The sequence below is a fragment of the Heterocephalus glaber genome, unplaced genomic scaffold (assembly GCF_053883595.1).
Source record: "Heterocephalus glaber isolate CG9 unplaced genomic scaffold, H.glaber_assembly_v1.0 deba00001662, whole genome shotgun sequence".
Taxonomy (NCBI): domain Eukaryota; kingdom Metazoa; phylum Chordata; class Mammalia; order Rodentia; family Bathyergidae; genus Heterocephalus; species Heterocephalus glaber.
The window spans coordinates 5,061,535-5,079,617 of record NW_028258403.1 but is presented as its reverse complement, the minus strand read 5'-3'; the positions used below and the strand labels follow the sequence as shown (position 1 = coordinate 5,079,617).

General features: G+C 43.1%; 1 protein-coding gene across 3 annotated transcripts in view; it reads left to right on the top strand.

Annotated features, from left to right (window-relative positions):
• Positions 1-18,083, top strand: part of LOC147822325 (uncharacterized) — a 289,748-nt gene that overhangs the window by 195,503 nt on the left and 76,162 nt on the right. The window contains exons 1-5 of one of the 3 annotated variants that reach the window (XR_015445797.1): positions 5,232-6,740; positions 7,807-7,992; positions 9,012-9,124; positions 9,359-9,573; positions 13,693-13,735. Coding sequence is in view for 2 of the 3 variants with exons in the window: in XM_087197224.1 (XP_087053350.1) it covers positions 7,807-7,992; positions 9,012-9,124; positions 9,359-9,610 (551 nt within the window). In the remaining variant the exon portion in view is untranslated. Of the gene's footprint in view, positions 1-5,231; positions 6,741-7,806; positions 7,993-9,011; positions 9,125-9,358; positions 11,677-13,692; positions 13,736-18,083 lie in introns of those variants that run through there. The other 2 variants (XM_087197225.1, XM_087197224.1) reach the window with 2 other exon arrangements.

Sequence of the window (18,083 nt, the reverse complement as noted above, 5' to 3'; positions counted from 1 at the left end):
TTAAAATGTGTTATGTACATGTACCAACTCCCCATGATGATTGTAATCATTGTATATTGCAAACATGTACTCATAAAAATAAACTTTTGGGGCTGGGGATTTAGCTCAGTGGCACTGTGCCTGTCTCATAAGCCCAAGGTCCTGAGTTCGATCCTCTGTACAATAAATAAATAAAATAAAATAAATTTTTAAAACATAATCAAAGTTGTTTAAAAAGCTGATGACAAATTGAACTTTGTTATACCTAAAAGACTTTCTTAGAAATGTAATATCTAACTTACAAGAAAATCTTAGACTTAAGATTAAAAAGTAGAAACCTCAAAATAAAAATGGACAAAAGAAATTATTATGTAATTTGCAGAAGAGGATATCAAACAGGCTGGCAAGAAATGAAGGAAGGCTCCAGCTCTTTAGCTTTTCCTACCAAAAAATATTTGTTTGCTTTTCAAGTTGTTTGCTATTAAATGAGTTTGCTTTTTAAAACTTTTACTATTAAATGATGTCTCTGGAAATATTCTTGCACATACATTTTTGGGAAATTTTAGCAAGTATAGTTACAGTGTAAATCCAAAGTAGTGAAATTTCTCAGTCAAAACTGTCAAAATATGAATTTATTTAAATATATGAAAAACATTATCAAATTACTTTCTGAAAGGTTGCAATAATACACAAATCTCACCAAAACAAATGAAAGTATCTATTTCTCCATACTGTTGCCATTCTGTGTATTATAAAGCCTTTTAAAATTCTTTTATCAATTGAAAGATTAAAGATTGTGCCTTGGTTTTTTTTTTCTGGTAACAGGGATAGAACTCAGGACCTTGCACCCACAAGGCAGGCTCAGTGGCACTGAGCTAAATCCATAGCCCTAAAAGATTATGTCTTCCTGATGCTTTTATCCCCATGTTTTAAAATATGAGACTAAGTATATTTCCATAATTTTACAGACAATTTATATTCTTGTAAATTGCCTGCTCTTATAACTTGCCTGTCTTCTTTTTTTTAATTACTTCCTCATTTATTTCTACAAGGATTATTTTGAAAGTTAAGGCAATTGGCCATTTTATCATGTCTTGCAATTATATTTTCACAATCTGTCTTGACTTTTTTAAAATTTTTAAAATTTTTTATTAATTCTTTTATTGGTACATTGTAGGTATACAACACAATTACATTTCTCATTGGGAATTGTACCTTTACATCTGTCTTGACTTTTGCCAAACAGATATTTTAAATTTTCACACAGTCAAATTTATCGATCTGTTTCTTTATGGTTTCTGGGGAATACATTTTAAATTTTACTGTGTGGCTTGAAAGTTTAAGTGCTTTTCTGAGAGGATTGAGTAGGATGTCAGAGGTGAAGAGGGAAGAGGGAGTAACACACAATGGTACCTTCCACGTGCAACAAAGAATTTAAATGATGAGGTGGCAGGAGTGCTGGTGGCAGCAGCCTGGCTGAGACCAATCTAGGCAGCAGCATTAGGGTTGTCTTTTTGCATTTTCAGGGAGCTCTTAGCTACACCAGTGAGCAGCCCAGGCTGGTTCTAAAACTTGAAAAAGACACCTAGCATCTTCTGAACATGTAAGTGGACATCCTGATTAACTGGGCATTTTATCTTTTGATTGGTTGGTTGGTTAGTTTTTTAGTCCTGGGGATTGAACCCAGGGCCTCAAATATACTAGGCAAACTCTAGCACTGAACTGTATCCTGATTCCTTTTGCTTTGCTTTGGTTTTGAGACAGCCTAGATTGGCCTCAAACTTGCAATCCTCCAGCCTTAGTCTCCCAAGTAGCTGGGATAACAGGCATGCCTCACAGCAACTTGGCTTTTGAGGATATTTCAGAGTAGGGTGTAGAGACCTGTTTTTTAATTTGGTAAAATTGATCATATGTGTAATATAAACCCCACAGTCTGGTTTTAACCACCTGGATCCCCAAAGAAATTAAGATTGAAAGAAATTTTGACTTCACTTTATTTCTTGGTTAGCCTAACTAAGGCTTTATCAACTGATAATTGCGCTGATCTTTTCTATTCTTTTTTTTTCATTAAGTTTATTGGTACATTTTAGGTATACAATACAGTTACATTCATCAATGGGATCTTGTACCTTTACATGATGTACCTTGGTTCTTATTTTTTCCCCATTCCCTGCCTTCCCTTCAACCCCTCCACCCTCCCCTATTTACAAAGACTTTGTTTCCATTTTTTCATTTGCTCTTCTTTCCTTTCCCCTACCCTTCCCACTTCCCCTACTCCTGTAGACCTTTCTTTTCTATTCTTTTACTTTTTAAATTTCATTTCTTTCTGCTCTAATCATCATGACTTCCTTCTTTCTACTAACTTTAGACTTGGTTTACTCTTCTTTTACTACCTCCTTCAAGAGTAAATTTAATTTGGTTATATAATATCTTTTCCTTCTCTTCGTATAGACATTTTTAGCTATAAAATCCTTAGTGGAACTGCTTTTGCTGAATCTATAAGTTTTGATATGTTTTCTTTTCACTTTTGTTTGTCTCAAGTTTTTTATTTCTTTTACTCATTGGGTATTCAATGTTGTGTTGTTTAATTTCTATGTACTTGTAAAATTTCCAATTTTTCTACTGTTGTATAAGCTAGAAGAAATATGTAAATTTCTAGATTCACACAAAGTACTAAGAGTAAATAATGAAGAAATAGAAACGCTGAACAGAACAATAGTAAGGGCAATCAATCAGTAATCAAAAACTTCCAAAAAAAAAAAAAAAGTCCAGGAACCAGAAGGCTTTATAGGTAAATTCTAACAAGCATTTAAAGAATTGATGTCAGTCCTACTCAAAGTCCTTCAAAAAATTTTTACAATGTTACCATTTTGTGGTACCAATGCCAGATAAAAACACTGCAAGAAAAGAAAGTCATATAGCAATATCCCTAGTAAATAGACATAAAAATGCTTAAGAAAATATAGCAAACCAAATTGAACAGCATATTAAAAAAATAATTTACAGGGCAGGGGATTTAGCTCAGTGGTTCCGCTGCCTGCCTCACAAAGTGGAAGGACCCAAGTTTGATCCCCGGTACCAAAAAAAGAAAAAAAATTTACATGATCAAGTAGGATTGATCTTTGGCATGAAAGTGTGTTTTAACACATGCAAATCAATAAAAATGATACACTACATAAACAGATTGAAGAATAAAATTCATATGATCACCTCAATAAAAGCAGAAAAGTATTTGACAAAATACAACATCCTTTCTTGATTTAAAAAAACTTCCAACAAATTATGTACAGGAAGAGCGTACTTCAGTATAATAAAGACCATAATAACAACTCATGAAGATTCAAGCCTTTCCTCTAAGATTAGGAAACAGGACAAGGATGCCTCCTCTTGCCACTTCTATTGAACGTAGTACTGGAAGTCTGAGAGATAGCAAGTAGGCAAGAAAAAATTTATAACTTTTGACTTCAGACAGTCAATTTTTTTTATTCTTTTATTGGTACATTTTAGGTATGCCATATGTTTACATTTATCATTGGGTGCTTGTACCTGTACATGATATATCTTGGTTCTTACTTTTTTCCCCATCACCTGTGCGCCCTTCACCCCCTCCACCCTTCCCTGTTTACATAGATTTCATTTCCATTTTTTTTCTTTTCTCATAATTTTTCCTTTCCCTTCTTTCCTTTCTGCTTCCCCTCCCACCAGCCCTACACCTTTAGACCTTTTCCTATTTCAAATTATTAAGTATTCATTTTAATCATTTTAATCCTTATTTACACTTTCAGTTTCTCACACTAGAGAAACTATTTGGTATTTACACACGTGTGTCCTATTTATTTCACTTAAGAGTATGGCCTCAATATGCATCCATTTAGCTATAAATGCCTCTAGTTTCTTGTTCTTTATGGCTGAGTAATACTCCATTTTATTTTTTTAAAACCCTACATTTTCTTTATCCAGTCTCCAGTTGATGGGCAATTCGGTTGCTTCCAAGTTTTAGCTATCACTAATTGTGCCTCTGTGATTATGGGTGCACATATATTGCTGTAGTATGATTCTTTTAATTCTTTGGGGGAAGATACCCACTAGAGGAATAGCTGGGTCAAATGGGACTTCCAATCCTAGTTCTTTGAGGTATCTCCATACTGATTTCCATAGTGGTTGCACCAGTATGCACTCCCACCAACAATGGAGCAGTGTTTCTCTTTCCCCACAGCCCTGCCAGCATTTGTTATTGGTTGATTTCATGATAGCAGCCATTCTTTCTGGAGTGAAGTGGAATCTCAATGTTGTTTTCATTTGCATGTCTCAAATGACCAGTGATGTTGAACATTTTTTCATATGTTTATTTGCTAATTCTTCTTCTTTGTCTGAGAAATGTCTGTTCATTTCAGATGCCCATTTTTGGATTGGGTCTTTAAATTTGGGAGGTCTGATTTTTTAAATTCTTTGTAGATTCTAGATAGTAGACCTTTTTCTGAGAGACCAGTGGTGAAAATTTTTTCAACATTGTGGGTTGTCTCCACACTGTTGGTGGTTTCTATTGCTTTGCAGAAGCTTTTTAGTAAGAAGAGATCCCACTTGTTGATTGTTTGTGCTACTTCATGGGCAACTGAGGTTTTGTTCATAAAATCTTTTCCTACACTGATGTCTTCAAGGGTTCTATCTAACCTCTGTTCCAACTGCTTCAGAGTTTCTATTTTAATATTTAGATCTTTAATCCATTTTGATTTTAGTTTAGTGCATGGTGAGAAATATAGGTCTAGTTTTAATCTTTGGCAAGTTGAAGCCCAATTTTTCCAGCACCATTTATTAAAGAGGCTATCTTTCCTCCAGTGAGGGTGTTTGGCTCCTTTGTCGAAGATGAGATGGCTGAGTGTGTCTGGCGTTGTTTCTGCATCTTCTAGTCTGTTCCACTGGTCCTCAGCTCTGTTTCTTTGTCAGGACCATGCTGTTTTTATCACAGTAGCTTTGTAATAGAGTTGCAGGTTGGGGATTGTGATACCCCCAGCCATGTCTCTGTTACCTAGAATTGCTTTTGCTATTCTGGGTCTCTTCTTCTTCCAAATGAATTTTTGGATTGTTTTCTCGAGGTCTATGAAGTATGCTGCTGGGATCTCAATTGGAATTGCATTAAATCTATATAGCAGTTTTGGAAGTATGGCCATTTTCACTATATGAATCCTTCCTACCCAGGAGCAGGGGATGTCTGTTCATTTTCTGATATCATCTTCCATCTCTCTTTTCAGAGTGCCATAGTTTTCAGAGAAGAGGTCTTTGATTTCTTTCGTTAGGTTGATTCCTAGGTATTTCAGTTTTTTGGATGCTATTGTGAAAGGAATTATTTGCCCTATTTCTCTCTCAGTGAGTCTGTCATTGGTGTAGAGGAAAGCTATTGATTTTTGTGTGTTGACCTTGTAACCAGCTACTTGACTGAATTTGGTTATTAAGTCTAGAAGACTTTTGGTGGAGTTCTTGGGGTCTTCTATATAGAGTATCATGTTATCTGCAAATAAAGACAATTTTTTGAAAAGATAATAACCCAAACTTATTATTAGATTTCATTAGAAACATCAAAGGGGAATGAAATGTTGTAAATTAAAAAGTAGGCAAAAAATAGTGATATAAAGCATATAGACATGCAAGTGTGTCTCCTGGAAGAATCCACGGTTGAAAAGATACCTGCCTGAGTGATGCTGGTGGGAACTGCTCAGTGGTTAACCCTGGGAGCCAAATGAATGGCCATCAGCAGAGGATGCAGGACAGCTGTGCTCCACCCCCATGACGGTGCCACCACTGAGGAGGAGCAGAGCGCAAGGATCCCAGCCCTGTGTTGCTGCTTGAAGAAGACCTGCCGGAAACATTTATACTGAATGGTTCCAGCTCCACCCTCTCTACTCCACCAGGGACAAAAAGCACGTGGTCAGCTTGGGATGAGAGGACAGGAGGGGATAGCAGCGCCACAAGAGACGCTCCCAAGTGATGCGTGAGAGTGTTCTGCATCCCCGCTGGGTGGGAGGTTTCACAAAGGCTGCTGTCCCCTCGCACTGTCTCTGCACTGCATACTGCACTTTGTGTTGAGTTCGGTATCTGTGCTTAAGTAGCTATCCATGTGCACTTGAAAGTTATGACCTGCTGTGAATCCTCCACTCCTGGCCACCCAGGGGTTATCAGCTGAAACTTTTGTATCCTTTAAAGAAAATTATATTGGACATTTTGGGATCATCTCCATAGTCCCTATTGGAATTGAAAGGCAATTGAAGTCAACCCAGGAAAGAAAATCATCCTCAAATCCATCAGATCTCTAAGTGCTGACATGAGCACTGTGTCTTGAGAGAGAGTGGACCCTTTGGATGGGAAAGCACACTTCTCCCTGTGCCTGCTGCCTCTTAAGCATCTACACATTTGCCAAGTTAAAACTTTTGATTCATCAAACTCTAACATCACAGGCAGCTTTTCTGGTTTCTCATTGCTGTTTCTAAGGAGCACACAGATAGATGTGTTCCACTATGAAAGGAAGGGGCCATGGGGCCTTCTCATCAGAAGGGGTGGTTTGGCTTATGACCCTAGCATTGCGACCTCACTTCCTTGGCGACAAGTCCAAACAGAACTCAGAACCCTGGAGTCACTGGGCACCCCAGTCCAGCAACGGCTGCCTAACAGTCACTTGGCTGGAGAGAGTCAGCAGTGATCATGCTGTGTTGCTTTCCCAGGCCTCGAGGCCGCAACAATAGGACCCCGCGCAGGGAAAGCACTTGGGCGTGAGTGAGAGTATGGATGGCTAAGTCCCCATGCTTCAGGCCACTCACCAGGAACTACCTGGCCTTCAGGGGCAGCACAGAGTGGGTCTTACCAGACCCAGAGACCTGGGGACCTGAGATGAGCAGGAGCCCAGGGCAGATCTCCCTGGACCTGGACACCAGACACTTGGGGTCACCGAGTCCAGGACAGGTCCAGTTAGGCCCGGCCACCACTGTGAGTCCCCTGTATAACTCCCGCCCTTCTTCCTCACTTTGAGGAGGGTGGGGGACGAGGTCATGAGGGAGGCTCCTCCTGGGCAGAGGCAGGTGTGGGAGGCTGTGAGCCCAGGGCCCTGGCCTATGCCCCCAGGACAGGGCTGAGAGGAGAAGGGCAGTGCCCAGTGATGATCCACAGCCCACAGGGCCTTCTCCTGTCCTCTGGTGTAGAAGCCTGAGACAAAGCTGTTTGTGTTTCAGGAGCACAAGGTTACCCGGGGCAGAAACAGCACAAACTGTGGTCAGGCAGAGCCCTGTGCTTGTTGCCGGCTGCTGGGCACTGTCCCCACAGAGCTGCACACAGGACACTGTGTCACTTCTGTCCTGTCACGGCTTTATTCTGCTGTGTCACCTCAGGGCAACTCCTGGCCAGGGCCCATATGGTACCCATAGGGGCTACTTGACCTGCAAAGGCGGCAGTGAGCACAGCCGGGCAGCCTCTCAGGACCAGGAAGTGGGCCTGACTTTTTCTGAGCCATTAACAGACACCAGGGACAGGCTGGCCTCGCAGGAGGCCTGGAGCCAGGCTGAGCCTTGGTTTCTCTCTCCACCACGGGACCTGAGGGTGGGTGGGGTCTTCATGCCCCAGGCCATGACCTCTCCTTGTTAATGAGCCATGAATTGGTAGCATTTCTGTGTGTCCCTTCTGAAATTACCTTCTAACATGCATCGCTTTTCTGCTGAGCGCACTTGTGCCCCTTCTGGTACGAGCCATGATGGCGACTTTCAGAGTGGTCTGGGCTTCAGCCTCCAGCCCTCCTAATGGCCTGAGTGGGCCCCAGTTCCATGTCTCCCCTCTGTTCCGTCACAGATTGGGGCCCAATGGGAGGAGAGCCGGGCAGAGGACTGCATGGTGAGGACGGCGCTGGCAGGCATGCAGCGCCCCGAGGGAGCCCCCGGAATGGGACTTCCTGGACAGCCGCCCCATCCACGCAGACTCCCTCCTGGACCCCTCTGGGGCCTGCATTCCTGCCCTGCAGGAGGGGATGGTGCGAAGGTGAGCTCTGTGGTCAGCACCCAGGGGCACTTGGCCACTGTGGCCCCAAGTCTTTGGAAGGTATGAGCCCTGCCTCAGCCTGCTCACAACTCTGAGCAACAGGGCGCTGAGAAAATCGAGCTCTCGGCATCACTGCGGGGCAGAACTGGGGTCTCCAGGGCAGTGCTGACCCAGGCCTGCTGGATTCCCTTCCATCCCTGGCTGGCTGTGCTTTGCCCCACTGAGCCCTGCACAGGGGAAGGCTGTCCGTTCCCTGTAAAGGAGACTGCAGAGTGACTCGGGAGGCCTCTGGTCTTCCCAGAGCAAAAGTCTATGGGGATGAGAAGGGCCCAGGCCCACTGACATCAGGGAAGAGCAGGTGGGGTCCCCATTCCATGGACGTATGTGAAGACACACTGTGTGCAGACCTTTCCCAGGGCTCGGCTGTGATCGCCAGTAGCCAGAGCAGATGCAACCCCTGCCCTCTGGGGCTTCAGTGCTGTTTGGGGTCCTCAGTCACCCTGGACAGCCTAGCAAGCATTCCTCACACTGCAGTAGATGGCACTTTCCCGGCCTCCCTAGAAGTGGATCCACAGCAGTGCAAGAGGAGCCCAGGAGCGGCATAGACACTGGGCAGCACAGCACTACAGAGCTGAAGCCTGAGGAGAGGTGGGCGGGACAGATGCCCACTGTCCCCCACATCTCAGATCGTTACAGAGCAGTGGCCCTGTGCCCTTGAGTGTAACAAGCAGCAGACACCAGACTCTGTCCTCATGCAGCTGACAGTGGGGACGGGTGGGCAGATGGTGTGTTGGGCTGCCCTGAACAAGGCAGAGGTGGTCGCACCACAGAGCACGGAGCCTCCTGTTAGGTCTCGGGCTGCCTGAGCCAGCACTGCCCCACTGGGCATGGAGAGGGTGGGGCTGGAGCACGCGCAGTTGGGCCAGGAGGCCTACTTGTCCATCTCCACGGGTTCCCTGGGCAGGCAGCATGGGAGGAAAGGCCAGGCCTCTCACTCTGCCTCCTACCTGCCTTTCCAGGTCCTCCTTTTCTGTCCTCTACTTCTTGGTGGAGCTGCACTCCCAGGAGAATCCACCAGCTGAACTCCTGGCCCAGCTGGTGCAAGCTGAGCCCACTGAGGCACAGCCCACGGGTGAGGAGGACGGGGTGTGGGCCTGTGGGCATGAGGGGAGGGATGGGCCTTTAGACACAGAGACAGCTTCCGGGTGCTGGGGTGACCTGGGATCACTGAGACCTCAGCCGTCATGGTCTGGGAGGACTTCCTGGGGAGGCTTTGTGCACAGAGCTGTCTGATGAGCAGTGGGGAGGTTTTGCCCTGGGAGGGAACATGGACAGTTGGTGACTTTTTCTTCTCTTGGAACTGCAGGACCAGCTCCAGCCCCAGCTGAAGTCCCACGTGTGGAGCCCGAGCCAGCTCCACCTGCAGTTTCCTGCCCAGCGCTGGGACCACAGTCAGAGTCTGTGGCAGCCCCTTCACCTGCTGCAGTGCTGGGGGACCCGGTGGTTGCATGGCAGTCGGTGTCACCTCCTGAGCTCCTCCTGGGGCCAGCTCCTGGCCCCCTCCCAATGGCTCTTGTTTTGGTATTTACAATTGCCCTTATTTCTTGGATTTATATAAATAATAGAACTAGCTTTTAATAAAACTTAAAATTTTAGTGTTTAAAAGGGTCAGCGTGGTGGGCTGAAGTGCCTTCACCCGTGTGCACCCATCCCCAGAGTACTGTGCTTGGTGGCTCCTGCCCACGCCCCTGGCCACTGCTCCTCTCGTGTCCCCATGGGCACCTGGCCTGCAGGGTTCGCACCAGTGCAGTCAGACTTGCCTTTGGCCACACAGTCGTGAGAGGGGCTGATGAATCTTGCACTATGCTGAGGGGAAACCCTAGAAAGATCCCGGCCAGTTTTCATTGGCTTCTTCAGTAGGTAATCCAGGTTGTGTTGCCAGACAGGATGTATTTATCACAGTAAGATAACGTGTACAGTCTGAATGAAGGACAGGCGAAGGGCACCATCACAGGAAACCCACTGGGCCGTGGCCTCCCCTAGGCGCCCCCTCCCTGTCTGCATCTTGGGATTCAGGCTGTGTCTTCCCTGCTGCGAGGGAGTGCGCCAGGCCTCAGCTCTCCTACCATCTCATTATGTGCGTGGGGACCTGGCCTGTCAAGCTCAACCCCACACATTCAGGGCCCCAGTGACATGGTTGGCTTAGCAGCCTCTCCCCTCCTGGTTCCAGAGTCCCAGGTGTCTGTGTCATCAATGCTGCTTTTAGGGTGGAAGCCTGGCAGTGAAGACTCCGGTCATAGTCACAGGAGCAGGGCCAGTGATGGGCTCCTCCTGCGGAGTCTGCAGGGCACAGCACGCCATCCTGGCCGAGCTCCAGGTGACCTCCCGGACTTCAGCTCCGCAGGTCTTGGGGCTCACCCGGGGACAATCTGCTCTGGTGCTATCTGTCTCCGCTCAGAGGGCAGAGGGACAGGACAGCACAGCCCCAGCCTGCCTACTTGGAGATGGACGAACATTCTCTCCATCTCTATTAAATTTTACTTTTAAAATATGAAACCATAGAGCATCCTGGACAGCAGAGGCTGGAGGTTCCTGGGGATGTATGGTCCAGCCCTGCCCATGGACTGAGGTCTTTACAAATCAATAAAACTTATTTTCAGTACTGGGGATTAAATTCAGGACCTTCTCACTGAGCCACATCAGCAGCCCATTTAATGTGTGATTGTGATTGCCAGAGTCTTCTCATTAAGTTGCTGTCACCCAGCCTGGGCCTCCCAGAGTGCTGGGTAGCAGAGCTGCACCACCTCACCTGGCGGCTCTGAAAAACAAATGGATCCCGATGGCTAGGTGTCCACCATTAAGGCTTAGGTCAGCTCAGCATCTCTGGCTAGGGCTATGGGCTCCACCAGAGGGGGTGCTGCTCCCTGAGAGGCCAGTGAGTCGCTGCCTCGTGCCAGGTGAGTGACATCATTCTGGGTGGGTGACCACAAGGTGAGACCTGACCTCCCTCCCACGCTGCCCTGGTGTGCAGAGTCCCCGAGTGCTTTCCTCCTCTCCTCACACTGAGCTGGGCAGAGAGCAGGGTGAGTCTGTCCCTGGGTGACCTCACTCCTGGGGCCCCAAATCCTGCACCAGGCTGCAAGCTGCACACAGCCTCATGCCGGAGCTGCACCTGCAAAGCTCCAGGAACCATCTTTCCAGTGTCCACGCACAGCTGCGGCTCCTGACTGCACCAGAATGTCCTGGAATCCCTCCCTGACTGCACACATGCACTGCAAATGAGGACAATTTGACTTCTTCATTTCTTATCTTTATTCCTTTTATTTCTTTCTCTTGTCTAATTGCCATGGCTAATGTTTCCAGAACTCTATTGAACAAGAGTGGTGATAGTGGACATCCTTGTCTTGTTCCTGATTTTAATGTGAAGGATTTCAGTTTTTGACCATTTAGTATGATATTGGCTGTTGATTTTTAAAAGATTCCTTTTATCAAGTTGAGATAAAGACCATCTATTCCAATTTTGTGCAGGGTTTTTTTTTTATCATAAATGGATACTGAATTTTGTAAATGCTTTTTCTGCATCTATGGAGATAATCATATGGTTTTTGTCCTTGGCTCTATTGATATAGTGTATTACATTGATTGATTTGCATATGTTGAACCATCCCTGCATCCCTGGGATGAATCCCACTTGATCAGGATGTATGATCTTCTTGATGATCTTCTGCATTCTGTTTGCCAGTATCTTAGTAAGGATTTTTGCATCTATGTTCATTAGTGAGATTGGCCTATAGTTCTCCTTTTCAGTTGGGTCTTTCTCTGCTTTGAGGATCAAGGTGATGCTTGCTTCCAGGAAGTAATTTGAGAGTATTGCTTCCCTTTCAATTTCACTGAAGAGTTTAAACAGTAGTGGCAGCAGTTCCTCTCTAAATGTCTTGTAGAATTCAGCAGTGAAGCCATCAGGCCTGGGCTTTTCTTAGTTGATAAGTTTTTAATTACATTTTCAATTTCATTGGTTTATATTGGATTGTTTAGAATTTTTAGGTCTTCTTCGTTCAACCTTGGTAATTCATATGTATCTAGGAATCTGTCCATTTCTTCTGTGTTGTCCATCTTATTGGCGTATAGGTTCTGGAAGTAGGCATTGATGATCCTCTGGATTTCTGCTGGGTCTGTTGTAATTTCACCCTTTTCATTCCTAATTGCATGGATTTGGGCCTTTTCTTTCCTTTTTTTGACAAGGTTGGCTAAGGGTTTGTCAATTTTGTTGATTCTTTCGAAGAACCAACTCTTGGCTTCATTGATTTTTTGTATCATTCTCTTAGTCTCCATTGCATTGATTTCTCCTCTGATCTTTATAATTTTTTCCCTTGTATGAGCTCAGAACCATTTATTAAGGAGGCTATCTTTCCTCCAGTGAGGGTTTTTGGCTCCTTTGTTGAAAATGAGGTGGCTGAGTGTGTCTGGAGTTGTTTCTGCATCTTCTAATTTGTTCCACTGGTTTTCAGGTCTGTTTCTTTGCCAATGCCATGCTGTTTCTATCACAGTAGCTTTGTAGTATAGTTTCAAATTGGGGATTGTGATGCCCCCTACCTTGTCAAAATGGCTTTTGCTATTCTTGGTCTCTTGTTCCAAATAAATTTTTGGATTGTTTTCTCAAGGTCTATGAAGTATGCTCTTGGAATTTCAATTAGAATTAAATTGAATCTATATAGCAGTTTTGGAAGTATGACCACTTTCAAACTGTGGTTCTTCCTACCCAGGAACAAGGGATGTTTTTCCATTTTCTTATATCCTCTTTGATCTCTTTTTTCAGAGTGTTATAGTTTTCAGAGTAGAGGTCTTCGGTTTGTTTCATTAGGTTGATGCTTAGGTATTTCATTTTTTTAATTCTATTGTGAAGGGAGTTATTTCTCCAGTTCCTCTCTCAGTGAGGCTGTTGTTCGTATACAGGAAAGCTATTGATTTTTGTGTGTTGACCTTGTATCCAGCTACTCTACTGAATTTGGTTGTTAAGTCTAGAAGACTTTTGGTGGAGTATCATGTTATCTTCAAATAACAATTTAACTTCTTCATTTCCTATCTTTATTCCTTTTATTTCTTTCTCTTGTCTAATTGCTGTGGCTAATGTTTCCAAAACATTAGTGGAGATAGTGGACATCCTTGTCTTGTACCGGGTTTTATTGTGAAGGATTTCAGTTTCTGGCCATTTAGTATTATACTGACAGTTGGTTTTTCATAGATGGCTTTTATCAAGTTGAGATAGAGACTGTCTATTCCAGTTTTCTGTAGGATTTTTTTATTATGTATGAGTTTTGGATTTTGTTGAATGCTTTTTCTGCATCTATTGAGATGATCATATGGTATTTGTCCTTGGTTCTATTAATATAGTGTATTACATTTATTGATTTGCATATGTTGAACCATCCCTGCATCCCTGGGATGAATCCCACTTGGACAGGGTATATGATCTTCTTGATGATCTTCTGCATTCTGTTTGCCAGGATCTTATTGAAGATTTTCATCTGTGTTCATTAGTGAGATTGGCCTATAGTTCTCTTTTTCAGTTGGGTCTTTGTCTGCTTTGGGGATCAAGGTGATGCTTGCTTCCAGGAATGAATGTGGGAGTATTGCTTCCATTAAATTTCACTGAAGAGTTTACACAGTAGTGGTAATAGTTCTTTTCTAAATGTCTTGCAGAATTCAGCAATGATGCCATCAAGACCTGGGCTTTTCTTCATTGGTAAGTTTTAAATTACATTTTCAATTTCATTAATTGATACTGGATTGTTTATGATTTTTAGATCTTCTTTGTTCAACTTTTGGTTATTCATATGTATCTAGAAATCTGTCCATTTCTTCTGTTTTTACATCATATTGGCATATAGGTTCTCAAAGTAGGTGTTGATGACCCTCTGGATTTCTGCTGGGTCCATTATAATTTCATCCTTTTTATTTCTAATTGCATAGATTTGAGCCTTTTGTTTCTTTTTGATAAGGTTGGCTTAAGGTTTGTCAGTTTTGTTTAGTCTTTCAAAGAACCAACTCTTTGCTTCATTGATTTTTTTTTCATCATTCTCTTACTCTCCAGTGTATTGATTTCTGCTCTGATCTTTATAATTTCTTCCCTCATATGAGCTTCGGGTTTGTCCTGCTCTTCTTTTTCTAGAAGCTTGAGGTTCAGCATCAGGTTGTGTATTTGAGCTTGCTCTACTTTCCTAATATGAGTATTCACTGCTATGAATTTCCCTTGTAAGACTGCTTTCATTGTGTCTCATGGATTCTGATATGTTGTATTGTCATTGTCATTTAATTGAAGGAACTGTCTGATTTCTTCTTCAATTTCCTCTGTGACCCATTGGTTGTTCAGAAGTGTATTGTTCAATTTCCATGTTTCTTTTGCTATTGATCTCCCATTTCATCTCACTATAGTCTCATAATATAAAGGAAATAACTTCAGTTCCTTAGCACTTACTTAAACATGTTCTATCAGCAAGTATGTGGTCTATTTTTGAGAATGACCCGTGTGCAGCCAAAAGGAATGTGTATTCTGATATTTTGGGGTGGAACACTCTGTAAATATTTTTATTTTTATTTTTTTTTGGCACCGGGCATCGAACTCGGGTCCTTGCACTTGTGAGGCAGGTGCCGGAACCACTGAGCTAAATACCCGGCCCTGTAAATATTTGTTAAGTCCATTTTTTCAAGAGTTTGATTGAGTTGTAGTATATTGTTGTTTATTTTTTGTCTAGTCGATTTATTTGTGACAGAGAGGTATTGCGGTCTCTCATTATGATTGTATTAGTGCTTATTTGATTTTTCATGTCTCTTAGTATTGTTTTATATGGTTGGGTGCACTAGTATTTGGTGCATATATATTCATGATTGTCATCTCTTCTTCTTGGATTGTTCCATTTACCAGGATGTAGTGTCCTTCCTTGTCTCTCTTAATCAGTGTTGATTTGAAATCCACTTGATCTGCAAAGAGAATAGCTACTCCTGCTTTTTTGGGGATTCCTGTTGCATGGAGTATTGTTTTCCACCCTTTAATTTTCTGTCTATGAATGTCTTTTTGAATTAAGTGTATTTCTCATATGCAGCATATTGTTGAATCTTGCTTCTTGACATTCTACCTGTCTATTTCTTTTGATTGGTGAAGTGAGACCATTAGCATTGATGGTTATAACTGATACATATTGACTTATCATTGTCATGGCTTTTTCTTTTTGTTAGATTCTCCCCCTTTGCATAGAAATTCTTGTCGTGCCTGATGGATTCATTCTGCTGGGCTTCCTGGGGTTGTGATCCTTATTGTCTTTTCCTTGGATAGTGTTTAAAATTTTTTGGAGTGCTGATTTGGTATTCATGAAATTCTTCAGGTGCTCTTTGTCATGAAAGTATCTTTTTTCTTTATCAATTTTAAAAGATAGTTTTGCAGGGTACATCAGTCTGGGTTGGAGGTTGTTTTTCTTTAGGGCTTGAAATATTTCACTCCAGTCTCTTCTTGCCTTGAGAGTTTGTGTTGAAAAGTCTGCTGTGAGTCTGATGAGCTTTCCTTTGTATGTGACTTGTTTCTTTTCTCTAATTGCTTGTAGGATTTTGTTCTTCTATTGGGTTTCTGGAATCTTAACTATGATATGTCAGGTGTTGTTTTTTGTTTTTAATAATGGCTGGTTGGAGTCCTATATCCCTCACTTATCTGTATGTCAAATTCTTTTCTCCTGCCTGGGAAATTTTCTGCCATTATGTGGCAGTTTTTTTTTTTAATGTCATTTGCACACTCTCCTCTTTCTTCATTGACTCTGATCAGTTTTATGTTATTCTTCTTTGCATCATCTAGCAGCTGCTGGATTGATTTTTCATGATCCCTTACTATTTTAAAGAAAATTTTCTTTTCCTTGTCAGTATTTGCAATCCTGTCTTCTATATCTGAAATTCTGTCCTCACATAGGCTGTGTAAACTTTCAGTGGAATTTTTAATCTCCTGGAAATCTGTTTGCATCTGTTTTATGGATCCAATTTGTTTCTATGTTGGGATTCCATCATGTTCCTCAGCTCCTCTTTTTTTTTTGTGGGAGTGGGTACTGGGGATTGAACTCAGGACCTTGTGCTTGCGAGGCAGATGGCAGAACCACTGAGCTAAATCCCCAGCCCTAGCTCCTCTATTTTTTTTTGGTTTTTTGGTACCGGGGATTGAACTTGGGACCCTGTGCCTGTGAGGCAGGCGACGGAACCACTGAGCTAAATCCCCGGCATCCTCTATTTTTTTTTATCTGTGTCTGCTCCAGAGTTATTAATCATGTCTTTCACTATGGACACAATCTGTGTTGTTATCTGAAAAAGTATTTCTGATTTCATTTTTTCTAGATCCTCTTTTGTTGCTAGTTCAGGGAGTCCAGGTATTTGGGTATCAGATGGTTCCATCTTGTTGCCCCTTACAGTTGCCTTAGTTGATCTGGAAGTCTGGTTTTGATTCTTGTTTACATGTCTTCTCATTTCAACAGATGCAGCCTGCTGTGCCTTTGTTGAGGTGACTTTTTGCTCACCCAGTGGGCTTCAATTCTCAGCAAGCCTCAGAGAGGCCTTCTCTCTGCTGCTCATCACTGTGCCAATTCCTGCATTCAGAATGGTGGTCTTCTGGATCCCTGTGCTGTGTTGCTGTATGGTCAGGGTTCTGGCTGTGGCCTTTGCACAGTTAGGATGGTATTTGGGCATGCCTCTAGCTGGGGCATGCCCACCTGTGTAGCTGTTGTCTGGGGGGCCCTTTTCCTGGGGACTGTGCACCTGAGTCACTGAAGTCTGAGCAGGATTCTGGCTGTTGTCTGTGTGACTTACTGATGGTATCTGTGCAGGCCTCTGACTGTTGCCTGTGTGCCTGTGCAGCTCTTATCCAGGTGGGCCCAAGCTGCTTGTATCTGCACAGGGCCCCATGTGTGACCAGTGCATCCATGCTGCTCTGGTCAATGCAGGCTTATCGCTGGTGTATGCACACACTTACAGATGGTATCTGGGTGGAGACTGGCTTATTTCTTATTGTTTGGCATTTCCTTATGTATCCAGTCAGCAAACTCCACTATTTCTAAATCCCATGGCAACTTTTGCTTCTAGTAATTGATCGCAGTGCAGATACCGTTTCATAAAGTGAAAGACAGATAGCCACCCAGGCAATGAAAGTTTATTAATCAATCCCTGCCCTCTCATCATTTCTCTTCCCAAACCATGTGTTTCAGTAGGTCCTGGTTGATCTAGTGAATCCTGTTTCCAATGCCAACTGCAAAAGTTACTCAACTATCAAGTTGGGAAAGTGTTTCATAAGACTGCCCTAAACACCCTTGCTTTTAATGATTCATTAGAACTCCCAGGTGTCAGTGAAAGTTATTATATTCACAGTTACAAGTTATTACAAACAAAGGCCACAAATTGAAATCAGCCATGGAAAGAGGCACAGAGGATGGAGCCAAGAAAGAAACCAAACATGGAGTCAGAACAGCATTACTTTCTTGACAGAGATGCATGACAGTACACATAGAGCATTGTCAACTAGGGAAGATCACCCCATCTTTTGTGTCTAGACTCTTTATTTGGACTCCATCATGTTGGTATGGTTAACTTTCCATTGAGCACCATTACATGTTATACTTTATATCTAGATTTACCTGAAGCCTCGTGTGCTCATAGGTAGGGCTTTGGGGAAGTGACTGGATCATGATATTCATCAGTGGATTAATCCACTGACGAGTTTATAGTTAAATGTGAAATTGAGAGGTGAAGCCTGGTTGAAGGAAGTAGGTCACTGAAAGCATGGCCTGGAAAGATCTCTCTCTCTCTCTCTCTCTCTCTCTCTCTCTCTCTTTCTCCTCCCTCTACTGCCTGCCACCATGCTGTGGACTATGCTACCCTGCCTTGAAGCCAGACAAGTAGGGACTGAAACTTCTATAAACTGTGAGCCAAAATAAACCTCTCTTCCTTAGAGTTTTGAGGGTCAGGTATTGTGTTTCAGGAATGAGAAAGTAACTAATACATCATTTTAGGCAAAGTCACCACCCTAAATCACATTGTTACCATCTGGCTGACCTAAGGTCAGCAGGCAA